Source organism: Lithobates pipiens, unplaced genomic scaffold (genome assembly GCF_037356315.1).
Source record: "Lithobates pipiens isolate NorthernLeopardFrog02 unplaced genomic scaffold, aLitPip1_a1.2 Scaffold_22, whole genome shotgun sequence".
Taxonomy (NCBI): Eukaryota; Metazoa; Chordata; class Amphibia; order Anura; family Ranidae; genus Lithobates; species Lithobates pipiens.
Genome location: NW_027507784.1, coordinates 252,327,244 through 252,342,337, shown reverse-complemented (window position 1 = coordinate 252,342,337; position 15,094 = coordinate 252,327,244). Strand labels below are relative to the sequence as shown.

Here is a 15,094-nt window from a genome sequence, read left to right as displayed (position 1 = left end):
GCGCAAATTTGAATCATGACATGTTGGGTATCAATTTACTCAGCACAACATTATCTTTCACACTATAAAAAATTGGGCTAACTTTCCTCTTGTCTTATTTTTTTATTCAAAAAAGTGTATCTTTTCCAAAAAAAGTGCGCTTGTAAGACCGCTGCGCAAATACGGTGTGACAGAAAGTATTGCAATGACCGCCATTTTATTCTCTAGGGTGTTAGAAAAAAAAAACTATAATGTTTGGGGGTTCTAAGTAATTTTCTAGCAAAAATTTTTTTTTTAACTTGTAAACAACAAATCTCAGAAAGAGGCTCGGTCCTTAGGTGGTTAAATAGCCAGAAGGGGCTGGCTGTAGGCGGGACTGACGTACAGATAATGATAACCAGGTAAGCCACTGAGGGTTCAATGATTGCTGACAATTATCTGGCAGCTGAGCAGCCTGAGCACAAAGAAAGGAGCTGCTAAGAGCCCAGCCCTGACACATACAGAGTCAGTGACCAGTCCATGGGCTTGTTTTTGTGTTGTTTTATTGAGGGAAATCAACTTGGATAGGGATGAGGGATTTTGGGATGCCCAACTTGAACTTGATAGAACAACTTGAGCACAAACCTTTTCTATGTACAAAAAATGGATCCTGGGCTGTACTCCCTCCAGAATAATGTCAGTCTTTAATGGATCAGAAGCAAATTTCCTCTTTCAGGAGCTCTATGTCCCCTTGGTAAATCTCATAAAGCCCTAACTCCTTGCAGGAGCTCATTGCCCCCTCTGCAGAAAATACCACACCACCTGGTTTCTTTGAAAACTGTCCTAGAACAAGGAAGTTAGGTTAGCTCTGACACTGTCCTAACAAAAGTTTTCAAAATGTTACAACTGGCAGCCTTCTCCCTTGTTGGCCCTGGGGACGATCAGGTACAGGTACTCACACTGTCCCTTGAATCCGGCAGCTTGCATAGATTGCTGTTCAGGGCTCCTGAAGGATAGATCTTATCTCACCAGGTAGGGTGTCCCCTGGATGATACAATGGGGTAGTTGACTCCATTAATCTGTTCAATTTCTCTTCCTCCTTTCTCAGCTCCAGCCTGGAGGCAGAGCCCCCCAGCCCCAGGAACCCATCATAGGCCACATGACTCCAGCCCCAACACTCTATCTTCCATCTGACAATAAACCCCCAACTGGCCAAGCTCTTCAATATTTAAGGTCCGTCTCCCCAACTTTTGGGTCATCCTTGCCCAGGGATTGGCTGAGATCCCCTAAATAGTCAGGATTCCATTTTCATAACTTCTCCCACTAAGTTCTAGAACTTTTCATAAGCACCCAGAAACCAGGGGGAGGTACTAGATTTCCAGCCTGCAGAGCCTGCGAGCTGACCTAAATCTGACCCAATAAAAATTACCTAGGCTCATGCAGGTCCTTACATACATGGCTGGTCCTAAACTCATGTTTTGGTGCTTTTTGCATTTTTTTGCCAAAGCCCCAAACTCAACTCAATAAAAAGCCTATGTGTCCATGCACACATAGGCTTTTACCAGAGTTTAAGAGCAGCCGAGTTTAGCAGCATTGAAACCTCCTCTTCTGAACTCAGAAGAATCGCATTCAGGAGGGGAGCTTTTGGGGATAAAAAATGCCAAATGTGTGTAAATGAGCCTAAACGTGCCTAAACGCTGGGCGCACTTAGCATTTCAGAGTTTATTAATTTCAGTGGCTGAATAAATAAAAATTCTGGCCAAATGAAATAAATAAACTCCCAAACACCAAATGCTGCTAAACTCTGCCAAATTCACCTAAACTCATTTGAAAAAAATGCAGCTTAGGTGAGTTTGTAATGCTGAATTTCTCCTGCCAGACGAAACAGCGTTTAGAGCACTTTCACACTGGGACGTTGGGGGCATCGGCAGTAAAGCACCACTATTTTTAGCGGCGCTTTACCTTAGTTTTTGCTCCCATTTTTGGCTGCTACCGGGATACTTTTAGCCCCACTAACGGACGAAAAACGGCACTGCCCATTCATTTCGATGGGTAGAGGTGCTGTAGGAGCGATGTATACACCGCTCCTACAGCACCTCAAAGATGCTGCTTGCAGGACTTTTTGGAGCATCCTGCCAGCACACCGCTCCAGTGTGAAAGCACTCGGGCTTTCACACTGGAGTGAGAGGAGAGGCTCTTTACAGGTGCTATTTTTTAGCGCCTGTAAAGCACCTCAGTGTGAAAGCAGCCTTACAGTAAACCAGTGTGCATACTGTGAGTCTGCTAAATTTTCCTAATATCTTTGTACACGAGAGGGTGCTACACCAGTATGCTATACTTTCAATCTTTGAACCACGATAACTTGCACACGATAACTTGCACACCCCCACAATTAGTGTGAAGCTGTAGTGGTCATAGGAATTGTCCCTGCAGAAAATGCTGCTGAATTACCCCCTCCATGAGCAGATCTCTCTGGAAGCAGGAGTGCATGAGTCCATTTATGAGGGTAATTTTAGACATAAATAAATGGACTTGTTCCGCCGCATTTCCATCTTGATACATTAAAGGAAGAGTCTTTGGTTCTACCTTAATTAAGAATCTTCAGGGGTAGAAAATGAGTAAATGCACTCCCGTGTCTTTATTTCCTCATTGTAAAAGGTAACTATACCAGTGGCAGGGTCACACCAGCCCTGACAGCAGAGAGAAATAGCCTGGAGGATTGCTGGATTTGTAGAGCGTTTATGCTGCTGTTACTCAGTTAAGTAGGGCAGAGTAGGAAAGCCATTTCTTTGGTTAATAAGGAGTTGCCAGTCATTGGCATTCTATTGTTGACCACCATACCCCTTTGAAGGATTGAGTAATGAAAGATAAGGTATGCATTTCACTATGATTGTATATAAACCCCCCTGCCTTTAACAGTAAATGGCTGTGAAGCCATCTGTTTCAGGACAGAGTGGTCTGCTCTCCTACTAAGCTAGAAAAACAATATTAATTATTTTAGTCATCTGAAATTTGGTATGCATATTGATGCCCATACCCTTATGCTTCTCTTTTTTGCAGAAATCATTTTTTAAATCCCCCTGGCCCTTTCAGCCAAAGTAAAACAGTATTTTTACAGTGTGTCCTTGGGAAGCTATAGTTTACAGGACTATTCCATCAAATAAAAATACCTGCTATGAGCATTCCTCCCAACTTTTTGAGATGGGAATGAGGGACAACTATCAGCAAAAGTAGCCCATGAATTCTGGGTCCTTAAAGTGATTCATCTTTGCTGTAAGACAATACGCAAGACAAAAACTGTAATGTCAGCCTAAACTTTCATTATCTTATCCCAATATAGGCCTCAATCTTGACGCAGTATAGGCCACTGTGATGGGCCAAGTTAAAATGTTATCTTTGTTTAGCACGCTCGCCACTTCTGTTCATCCTAGATCGTACATACGACACATGCGTGTTAGCTTGATATACACTGCGCATGCGTGAAACTCCGCCTGTGTCGCCCGCCCCTGACGTTCTTTTTCTCAAATATTCCCTGCCCCTTATCTCTTCGGTGCGCAGTAGGAGCAACATGGCAGAGACACAGCAGGTGGTTGGAAATTATTCCAGTAACGAAGAGGAAAGCCCAGGGCTCGAAAAGATACGATCCCGGAGGAGGAGATTTAAGGCCTCCAATATGGCCCTTGAAGAAATGGTGGAGATGGTGGACATCTTGTGGAGGAACGATTATGATGGGAAACATGGTCCATACACCCAGCCTAATTTGCGCAAGGCCAAGATCATGACAGAAGTTGTGAAGACTCTGCGGCAGAAATTTGGGGTACAACACTCCAAACACCAATTAAGGAAACGCTGGTCTGACCTTAAACTTAGGGAGCCAGATCAGTATAGAAGAATAAAGAAAATGCTTTAAAAAAAGAAGTACTTGTGTGTTCATATTATGATTATTAACTTGCATGCTGCTCCGTGTGCTTTTCTTTACTGTTGTACAGTTTTAAATGGCTACTTTCATGTTCGTGGGCACAATAATTGTTCTTAGGAAACATTGTTTGTTTGCAAATAAATGCAATGTTTTTAGCTGATACAGGGTTAAATACATTTTGGTCATGCTAATTTGTCTTAAAAGAAGTTTAGGACATTGTTGCCTAGATGTCTTTGAAACTAGAATGAATTGCAAACTTCATTCAGTGGAATGAAAGGAGAGGACACTCAGCAGCTGTTTACACATATGGACTCAGGAGCACTAGTGTGGGACACCAGAGCACATCTTTTAGGATCACCTACACAGGTGCTCCAGTGGATACTTGGGGTGTTTCCATCTATGAAAATGGCCAAAAATGGTAAGTATTCCAGCTTGGTTAAAAGGGAATTAATTATGTCTTCAACTTGGATCTCTGCCCAAACAGACAATTTTACACCACTTCCAAGCAATGTTTCATATTCCTATTTCTGGACTCAAATATCTGTGTGCTAAGTATACCTTTTGTTTCATTCTTATAGGGGAGAAAAGACTCAGAGGACACCACTCAGAGGACACCAGGGACCCCCCACATCACCAGCAAGATTGGGAAATCAGCCCAAGCCAAGTCTGACGCCCCAGATTTAGGTGATCTATGTATGCCTGCATATTTCTAAATACATGTTTTTTAACCAATTTGTAGGTGATGTGCTGGTTGTGGAACAGGAAGTTGAACCTTTCACTAGGGCCAGGGCCCAAAGGCTCATCCACGACATCGTGCTGTGGAATGGGGAAATCGACAATAGTCTAAATAAACTGAATGTCATGGAGCAACAAATGAAGAACATGATAAATGTGTTGGGGAGAATCTAAATTTTTGGCAAATCACATCCATTTTCCCATTTGTTGGACTCCCCCAAAAAAATCGTTTTTTTCTACATTTTAAAAGCCAAATTTTGAAGATGCACATGGTGTGTCAACATGTGCTATCTGCCATCAGGGGATCTCAATGTATGTGTTTTGTGAGTGCAACCCCTTCCTCGTAACTCTAGTAGGTGAGAGGAAGGGGTTGCACCCCCAAAACATGTCCATTGATCTCCCATGATGGAAGGTAGCACATGTTGACATTACCCATTTGGACTCCCAATTTGTGTGCATCTTCAAAATTTGGCTTTTAAAGGGGTGACATCAACCCATCTGATGAATGCAATCAAGACATTTTTGACACTATACTGCCTGATTTTGCCTTCAGTTTTTATACGTTGAACTTTGTAAGTTCCAGAGTTGTGTATGTTATGTTTTAAAACATGCCTGTTTGTAAAAATATATATATATATTTAGAAAAAATATATATATTTAAAAAAAAATATTCTAAATGCACATGTGAATGTGCACAGAGTAAAAATTATGAGAAACAACAATGTGTGGCTTCGTCTTTCAATGCTCAATACCAGTTTTGTAAGTAATTTTGTGTTTACAGTGACAATGGGGCTTATTTACTAAAGGAAAATCCACTTGGCATTACAAGTGCACTAGGAGAACCTAGGAGACAGCCAAAAAGAAAAGCAAGCAATAAAGAAATTTCTAGATTTTATCTGATCATTTTTTTATTAATAAAAATTAGACATTGTCTGGCATTGCAATGGCCCCCCTACCCGTAAAATAATGAACATATTTTTTCCTAACTTCACGGGCGATTTGGGGAGCCAAGTCAGTACGGCCAGTATCCAGGCCCATCAGGGAATTAGTAATAAGTAATAAGTCCAGCCTTAGGCACAGCTGAGGCAATATAATTCTGTGAATTTTTTCTTAAATAATTGTGCAGGATGCAGCAGCACAGGATGATATAGTTGATTTTGTATTCCGCCATATGGATTGCTGTCAGAAACAGGTGGAACCGGCTGGTCATTATCCCGATGGTATTCTCAATGACTCTTCTCGCTCTGGCTAGCCAGAGTGAGGGTCCTTTGGGGAAATGGCCTCATTAGGTGCTCACCCAGACCGAAGGCTTCATCTACAATAAAGACGAAGGGGAGTCCTTACACGTTATCCGCATTAGGTGGCAATGCCAGGCCACCAGTCCGGAGATGCTGGTAAAACTCCATCTGGGCAAAGACTCCTCCATCCAACATCCGGCCATTCTTCCCCATGTCCACATAGAGGAACTCATATTGTGCCGACACCACTACTAATTAACACTACACTATTAAACCCCTTATAGTTATAATAGTAAGACTCTGAATGGGGTGGTGGCACAATGTGGACATGCTTCCCATCTATAGCCCCTCCACAGTTGGTAAAGTCCCAATGGTCAGCAAAATGGGAGGCCACAGTCTGCCATTCCTGTGGTGTTGAAGGAAACTGAGGAGTCAAACAAGAAAAAAAATATAAGTACTTTTACACATAATATTGAAAGCAGATTAGTCACAATCATTATTGGCCAACATCAGTATAACATTTATTTTAAGGAGTATTTAAAGACAAAAATATAAAGCCCAATTATCAGATTCCTCACCCTCATGGCCCTTTGATAAAATTGTATGGGGGGGGGGGGGGAGTTTGAGGTGATTTTGGGAGCAAAAAAAAAGCCTTCAGCACTCTGCCTGAATTTAAGGACATACATAACATTTGGACATAGCGTGCTGGGGAAGTTAGTGAAGGCAAATATGCATGTAGGCCAAAAAAGGAACATTAAAATCTTCCAGCATGCATGAGGATAAAGGGGACATTCACAGCATATTCCAATCTTGGTAATTAGGGAATTATGAAATAAATACAATACATTAGCAAACATTAAATACATATAATGTGATGTTAAGGGATAAAATTGACCCTAATATAGTCCTTCTGCAGGACCTGTATGATGGCAGAACAGGTCTCTGGAATAATGATCCCCAGAGCCTGGGGGGAGATGCTTGTTAAGAATTTGTGGCCCTGTAGGCTTCTCCCAGTCGCCAAGTACCGCAAGGTGGCCACAAGCCTCTGCTCCGGAGTGATGGCTTGCCGCATGCAGGTATTCTGCCTGCTGACATAAGGGGTGAGCAAAGCCAACAGACAGTGAAAAACGGGGTCCATCATCCTGAGATAAATCCTAAAATCATTAGGATTATTCTCCTGACTCTCACGAAGCAAATGAATGTGTGAGAATTGGTCACGCTGGAGTGACCAATTCTTGGTCCATGAACTCCTCTTCGCCCTGTTCATGGACTGGGCTCGGGTCAAAGTATGAACCCCAACACCAAGCCCCCACACAGCACGAACTCTGCAATGAGTACGTACCCACACCATGGTTTCAAAATGGTCGGCTGGTCAGTACAAACTTAACCGAACGCACTGAAGAACAGCAATGCCTAACCCACAAACTGAACAGCAGTAAAACGATTGGAATAAGCTGGAATCTGAAAAGCTTGAATCATCTCTAACCAAACTTCTACTAACAGAAGGAGCCCAAAGGGTGGCGCACTGGGTCTGGAATTTCCTTTTTCTAGTCCCGTCGTACGCGCTGTACGTCACCGCATTCTTAACAATCAGACTTTGGTATGATCGCGTGTACACTCTACAGTTTCAGAGGAACTCTGTCGGAACTCCGTTGGAAAAACCTTCAGAGTTTATTCTGAAGGGAAAACTGGTTGTGTGTACGCGGCATAACACGCTTATGCCCCGTACACACAGATGGATTTTCTGATGGAAACTGTTTGATAGGAGCTTGTTGTTGGAAATTCTGACCATGTGTAGGCTTCATCGGAAATTTTCCATCATAATATCCGACACACAAAATTTGAGATCTGGAACAAAATCCGTTGTCGGAAATTCCGATCGCGTGTACACAATTCTGACGCACAAAATTCCACGCATGCTCAGAATCAAGCAGAAGAGCTGCACTGGCTATTGAACTTCATTTTTCTCGGCTCATGTTGTACATTACCACATTCTTGACGTTCGGAATTTCAGACAAGATTTGTGTGACCGTGTGTATGCAAGACAAGTTTGAACCAACATCCGTCGGAAAAAACTATGGATTTTGTTGTCGGAAAATACTATTGTGTGTACAGGGCATTACACTGTCAGGGGGCACCTTTGGACAGCAGTATGGTCAGTTTGGGGAGGAGGGGAGTTTTAGATGGACTAGCAGATTTAAATACACCAACAAATTGAAGCCAAACGCCAGCTTTATAAGCAGCAAATATTTTTTTTCTTTTTGGGATAAATAGATAAAAGCTAATCTTTATAAGTACCCTTGCTAATGTTAAAAGGTTTGTCTGATCTCTATAACTGATACATTCTGCTGGAGAGCTTGTTCTTTTGAAAGAACAGACTTAAACTAAACTTATACAACTCATCTGATTTTACTGCTGAATAAACATGTAGTCTCGTCTAGAACCTGTACCAACCTAGGACTGGAGAATGAAACTGTGACTGTGAAACTGGGAATGAGGCGGAAGGACTGAGACGGCTCTTTTGGTTAGGTCAGTGGGGCGAGCTCTCGACGTGGGTCTGGAGCCGCCTTGCCATTGGAAAAGTTCATTGGAGGACAAGCCTCATTCTGAGAATTGGCCAAAGCTCGGATATCTCCAGAGAGACTCATGGTGATGCTAGACAACAGTAAGCCGCCCTGCAGTGGGACCAGGAACCAGTAGGAGGACTCTTGGCAGGAGTGTGGAAAGGTGTCAGAGGGCCCCAGGAAGACTGTTGGTGACATTGGGCCACCTCGTGGCAAAGGATGGAATCTAGCCTGGAGAGCATCATGAACTGAGCACTCTGGATATCCTGTAAACTACAGAAGTTTGAGCCCCTGAAGATTGGGTGAGTGAAAATATAAACAGCATATTGAACCGTAAAAACTATTGGTATTAGGTATAAGATTGTGGTGATCAGGGGGAAATATGGCACCTAAAAAAGCGAAAACTCCCCAATCTAAAAAGAAAACAAAGATAAAAAAGGTACAGCAAATGGAGCAAGTAAAAGCAATACAGGGGCACAATCAACTCAAACAGCAGACATAAAGTAATTCTTTCAACAACTACAACCACCACAAGGATTATCTAACATAATAGAGTCATCCACAACCTCAGGAACATCGGAGGAAGAGATGGGACAACTTAGTAACAGCTCACCAATTAATATATCAGCAGCAGAAACAAATCCAACAGTAAAAGGGAGTTGGGACATGAAGGCATATATTTGCTCTCTACCCTCCAGGGAGGATATGGACAGATATGTGTATAGGCTAGAAACCTCATATAAAACAGAATTACAAGAACTCAAAGTATCTGTGCAAAATACTCAAGAGAAAATGGACATAATACACACTAGGTTAACAGCTATGAAACAAAAAATGGTAAAGCTATAAAATAGAAATCGAAGAAAAAATATTAGGATTAGAGGTCTACCAGAAACAATAAGCTTAGAGGATCTAATATCAACACTATGGGGCATTTTTTAACATCTTACTACAAAACCCTCTACAACAGAGATAATATTCGATCGGGCCCATAGAACAGCGGGGCTCAGAAAAATAGATCCCACGAGACCAAGAGATGTAATCTGTAGGATACATTACTTAATTAGATACTTTTAACTACATAAAAGAAAAAATGATGTTGGCTGCTAAATAAAACCATAGATTTTGAGGAAACACAAATAATATTGTTTCAAGACCTTTCTAGACATGCACTGGTATTAAGAAAAGCACTGGAGCTTCTTCAAAAGAGAGATATTCAATACAGATGGAGATTTCCATTTCAACTCCAGGTGCAACACAATGGCTTAATGGCTACATTTCGAGATATAGAAGACCTGCCTAGATTTTTGAAAACTTTTCAACTCCCTGAAATAGAATTACCACAATGGTCCAAAACATATGTGGAGCCTATGTCTAGACTTAGGGGAGGGGATCAGAGATCCGTACAGTAACCATATGGAAAGAACATTATGAAGAGATTGGAAAACAACAACATTCTGGGGGATGACAGGGGAGAGAGGGGTGGGAGCGGGAGGGGGGTGAGATGGTGGAGGGGGGGTTTATTTGTATTTAAAATAAAATAAAACATTTTTGGGGACACACATACAAGGAGCTAGACACTTGCAAGTTATATAGGAACAATATAGACATATTACATGTTTTGACACAAGGTTATGTGTTATATAATCACATGTTACAAGTATTATGAGACATTCATACTTTACAAGATTGGCACTGAGAATACTGGAACAAATGCATTGCACTACTCAGTTGTAAATACACACACAAGCTATAATAGTTTTTTTTTTTAATTCTCATGTTTTAATTGAGTTTCAAATAATAAGCTTAACAACATTATTGAGAAGAAATATACAATGAATAGTGTAAGTTAGAGAAGAGCATTTTTTGTTTTCCTGCCCTCCTTTCTACCCACTATCCCTCCTAAATCCACCCCCCCCCCTTTTTACACACTACTAATTCCCAATTTGTTCCAGTGAAATTATTTGTTGGTCAGTAGAACAGGGACAGAGGGAGAGAGGGCCCCAATTCGACTACATGGTATAGTTGGCAGAGAGGGCTCTGCAGAAGAGATTCGCGAGTGGGGTGTCGACGGGGAGGACACTCTGTCTGCCCTGGCTATAATAGTTAGATACACAGGTATCAAGAAACAGGAAGGGGCAAAGTAATTCACAAAAATTCACATTGCACTAGAAGCCAAAACAGGGGTCACAAGTAGTGGGTAAAGTTGCAGGATAGGGGGCTCCCTGGGGAGTTTTTTCTGTTTGTTTGTTCTCCCCTCTTTCTCTCTTGTTTTTCCTTTTCCCTCTTCTCTGTCACGGCGAGCAGGTGACACCGGATCCCCCAGGGCGTGGATTCTAAGAGCCAACCGGTATTCCACCAGGGACCCCCTCACAAGGGTTTGGGCTTAGCTGCATGCTGACCCCAGGTCACGACCCCTGGGATCACCCTGCTCGCTAGGGAAGTACCAGAAGACACTGTTAGACAAGGTTGGATGGATGAAGCAAAGGAGAGCCGGATAGTGAGCCAAGGTCGGGGCGGGCTGCAGACAACGTAATCAGAACAAGCCAGGTCGGTACACATGAGATCAGTTCGTGAGAGGTCAGGTAAAACAGGTTACACAAAGGGAGCTCAGAAACAATTGTTGCTCAAGCAATCAGTAGCTGGTTTGAAAGAGATTTAAATAGAGAAGCACAAGAGGGGCTGGACAGAAAGTAGCAGGAAGAAATCATATATTAGGCAACAGGTGAGAGCCAGTGACACCCATAGCTGCAGCGTGCACAGAGCTGAACACCAGCTAGTGGAACAACAGGTACCAGCCGACCTACAGCAGTAAAGGGGAGACACAGATCAGCTGATCTGTGACAGTACCCTCCCCCCCATTCTTATGAGGTCCCCCTACATGTCTGGGGGCTGGCTTGGAGGGAAATTTACGATGGAATCTGGTCACCAAACGTGGGGCTGAGACATCGGTGGCAGGAACCCAAGACCTTTCCTCCGGACCATAGCCCTTCCAATCAATGAGATAGAGTAGCCTCCCCCAGGAGCACTTGATGTTCAATATTTCTTTAATCTCATACTGATCCGAGGTATCAGCCACAGGAGTGGGGTGAGAAGAAGGGCAAGAGAAGCGATTGAGAACCAGTGGCCTGAGCAGGGAGACATGGAAGGCATTGGGTATCCTGAGATGAGAGGTCAGACGGAGCTTGAAAGCAACTGGATTGATCTAATGGAGAATAGGAAATGGACCAATGAAGCAAGGGGCAAATATCATTGACGGCACCCGGAGTCGGATGTGCTTGGTAGAGAGCCAAACTCTATCGCCAGGCAGGAACTTAGGAGCCAGACAGCGATGACGATCTGTTGCTGTTTTATGCCTGGAAGCAGCTAGATGAAGATTCCCAGAGACTAGACACTTCTTTCCAGATTGAGTTGAAGGACCCTTTGGTCTCAGCAGCTGCTGGTACAAGAGGAGAAATGGTAACAGGAAAGGGAACAGATGGATGCTGCCCGTAAACAGTGAAGAAAGGAGATTTTCCAGAACTGACATTGGAGTGATGGTTTAAGGCAAACTCTGCCCAGGGCAAAAGGTCCACCCAGTCATCTTGGTGGTGATTGTAAATACTGCAGATTTTTATGATCAGTATAGATGGTAATACAATGGGGAGAAATCTCTAGAAGATGTCACCATTCTTGAAGAGCTAGTTTAATAGCGAGTAGCTCATGGTCCCCAATGGTATAGTTCTTCTCCGCATCAGAAAACTTCTTGGAAAAGAATCCGCAAGGCTGAGACTTGTCCTGATGAGCTTGGAGTAGGATGGCACCGACTCCTACAGAAGAGGCATCTACCTTCAAAGAAAAGGGTTTAGTAATGTCTGGACGTAGAATAATTGGGGCGGAGAGAAAGGCTGCCTTGAGTTTGCGGAAAGCATCAATGGCTTCAGGGGACCAGAGCCGAGCATTGACAACTTTGCGGGTGAGAGATGTAATAGGTGCCACCAAGGTGGAGTAGTTATGAAAGAATTGGCGATAGTAATTGGTGAAGTCCAAAAAGCATGGGGGGGCTTTAAGACCAGAGGGCTGGGGCCACTCGGAGATGGCCCGATGTTTGGCTGGGTCCATGAGGAGGCCTTGTGATGAGATTATGTAATCTTGTGTTTGGAACTTGTGTTTGTTCAAATAGACATTTCTCCAATTTTGCCTATAGACAATTGCCCCATAGACGCTGTAGCACAGTTTTCACATGAAGACGATGGGTAAGTAAGTCTGGTGAGAAAATAATCATGTAGATATACAATAACACAGACATACAGAAGATTGTGAAAGATCTCATTAACAAAATTTTGGAAGACTGCTGGGGCATTGCATAAGCCAAAGGGCATCACAAGATACTCATAATGTCCATCCCTGGTGTTAAAGGCGGTCATCCATTCGTCTCCTTCCCGGATTCTTATTAAATTGTAGGCCCCTCTAAGATCCAGTTTAGTAAAAACATGAGAACCTCGCAGTCTGTCAAGTGTTCTGAAATTAAAGGAAGAGGGTATCGGTTCTTCACGGTGATGGCGTTAAGACCCCTGTAGTCAATGCATGGATGGAGTGAACCATCTTTTTTTGCTACAAAGAAGAACCCGGCTCTGACATGTGAGTTAGATTTCCTGATGAAACCCTTTTGCAGGTTTTCCCGAATGTATTCAGACATGGCTTGTGTCTCGGGGATAGATAGAAGGTAGACTCCACCTCGGCGTGCAGAGGTTCCAGGTAAAAGATCAATGGAGCAGTCAAAGTCTCTGTGAGGAGGAAGGTGATCAGCGGAATTTTTGCAGAAAACATCTTGGAATGACTGATATTCGGCAGGCAACATGGGAGCTGTGGAGGTCTCAGCAAGAGGAATGGAAGAAGGAGGTAGCACCTTGGAAATACATTGTTGCTGACATGGAGGATCCCAAGCCAACACTTATTCAGAATTCCAGTCAAGATGCGGGGAGCGTTTCTGCAACCATGGAAGGCCCAGGATGATGGGACTGTAGGATTTAGGCAAAATTAGGAAAGAGATCTCCTCACCATACAAAACCCCAATGCGTAACTCTATAGGAGGGGTTTTAAACGATGGGACTCATAGGCAAGAAAGAGCCGTCTACTGCGGTCATGGAGAGGGGTATAGCCAAGGCAACAAAGGAGATGCCCAACTCGGAAGCTAAAGAGTGTTCAATGAAATTCCTGGCAGCATCAGAGTCCACGTATGCAGAGAGTTGATAGACATTTTGAGCCCAGTGGATATCCACGGGAAGGGTGAAACGAGGGAAGCGGACAAAATTAACGGATCGGTCCAGATCACCTCCCTCCGAGTGACCTAGACCCTGGAGATTCCCAGACAAACTGGACAGGAGTTCAAAAGATGTCCTTTATCGCCACAGTAAAGGCACAAGCCCAATCTCATGCGTCGGGTGCATTCCTCTGGAGTGAGGCGGGTTCGCCCAAGCTGCATAGGTTCTTCCAACGTGTGAGAGGTTGAAGACAGAGAGGATTGCACTAGTCTTTGGACTTGCCTGTGCTGGATGGCCAGCAGGGGGATGACTGGATCTGGATTTCTCCAGGGCCCGCTCCTGGAAGCGAATGTCTATTTGAATGCTCAATGCGATTAAGTCATCCAATGTGGTAGGAATGGGGAGTCCAGTGAGTTCATCCTTGACACGGTCAGATAGGCCTTGCCAGAAGGTAGCAGTAAGGTCCTAATTATTCCATTCGAGTTCAGCGGCCAATGTACGGAATTGAACTGCGTATTGGCTGACTGTCTTTCCTTGCTCACGAAGACGAAGGAGGGCCCCAGCAGCCGAAGACACTCTGCCGGGCTCATCAAAAGTTTTTCGGAATGCATCCAAAAGGAGATGGAGGTGATAGAATCGTGTGACTCCCAGAGTGGAGAGGTCCAAGCTAGAGCATCATCAGAGAGAGATGATATATACAACTTTGTTGCGATCAGTTGGAAAATGGTGGCTGGAAAGTTCAAAGTGGATGTAATGCTGATTAATGAAGCCCCGACAAGCCTTAGGATCGCCAGAAAAACGAGGTGGCGACGGCAGATCCAGGCAGGGATTGCCAGGTGTAGCAGGTAAGATGGGAGCAACTGAAGCAGGAGCAGGAACGGGAGGAGCTGAAATTGCAGCGAGTTGCAGACGATCCTGGCAGGAGGCAAGATCCTGAAGAACCAGCTTTATTTGCTCTTGATTAGCTTGCTGGGAGTTAAGTCTCTGAACTAGATGTTACATTTGATCCTCGGTGAGTGGCCGATTCTCAGAGGCGCTCATGGCTTGAGCAAACTGTCACGGTACTACTTACAGTGAGCCCACAGGCGAGCAGGTGACATGGGATCGCACAGGGCGTGGATTCTAAGGGCCAACCGGTATTCCGCCAGGGACCCCCTCATGAGGGTTTGGGCTTAGCTGCATGCTAACCGCAGGTCACAACCCCCGGGTTCACCCTGCTCGCTAGGGAAGTACCAGAAGACACTGTTAGACAAGGTTGGATGGATGAAGCAAAGGAGAGGCAGATAGTGAAAAGAATAGAATAATAAACAATAGGAGAAGTATGTAAAGGAACGATTGCTCTGCTGTCTAAGTAAATTTATAAATATATGGAGTGCTAGATATGGATGTGCCACGGGTCTTGTGGCGGCAGCTGCCAAACCCCTACAGTAGGGACCT

The 15,094-nt window shown here is 43.9% G+C and overlaps 1 protein-coding gene across 3 annotated transcripts in view; it reads left to right on the top strand.

The window, feature by feature from the left end:
- Positions 1 to 15,094, top strand: part of SYT17 (synaptotagmin 17) — a 310,050-nt gene that overhangs the window by 185,037 nt on the left and 109,919 nt on the right. Inside the window, exon 8 of one of the 3 annotated variants that reach the window (XM_077448942.1) lies at positions 4,456 to 4,561. The exons of the other annotated variants lie outside the window; for them this stretch is intronic. Coding sequence (XP_077305068.1) covers positions 4,456 to 4,547 — 92 coding nt within the window. The 3' untranslated portion in view covers positions 4,548 to 4,561. The remainder of the gene's footprint in view (positions 1 to 4,455; positions 4,562 to 15,094) is intronic. 3 annotated transcript variants of the gene reach the window in all.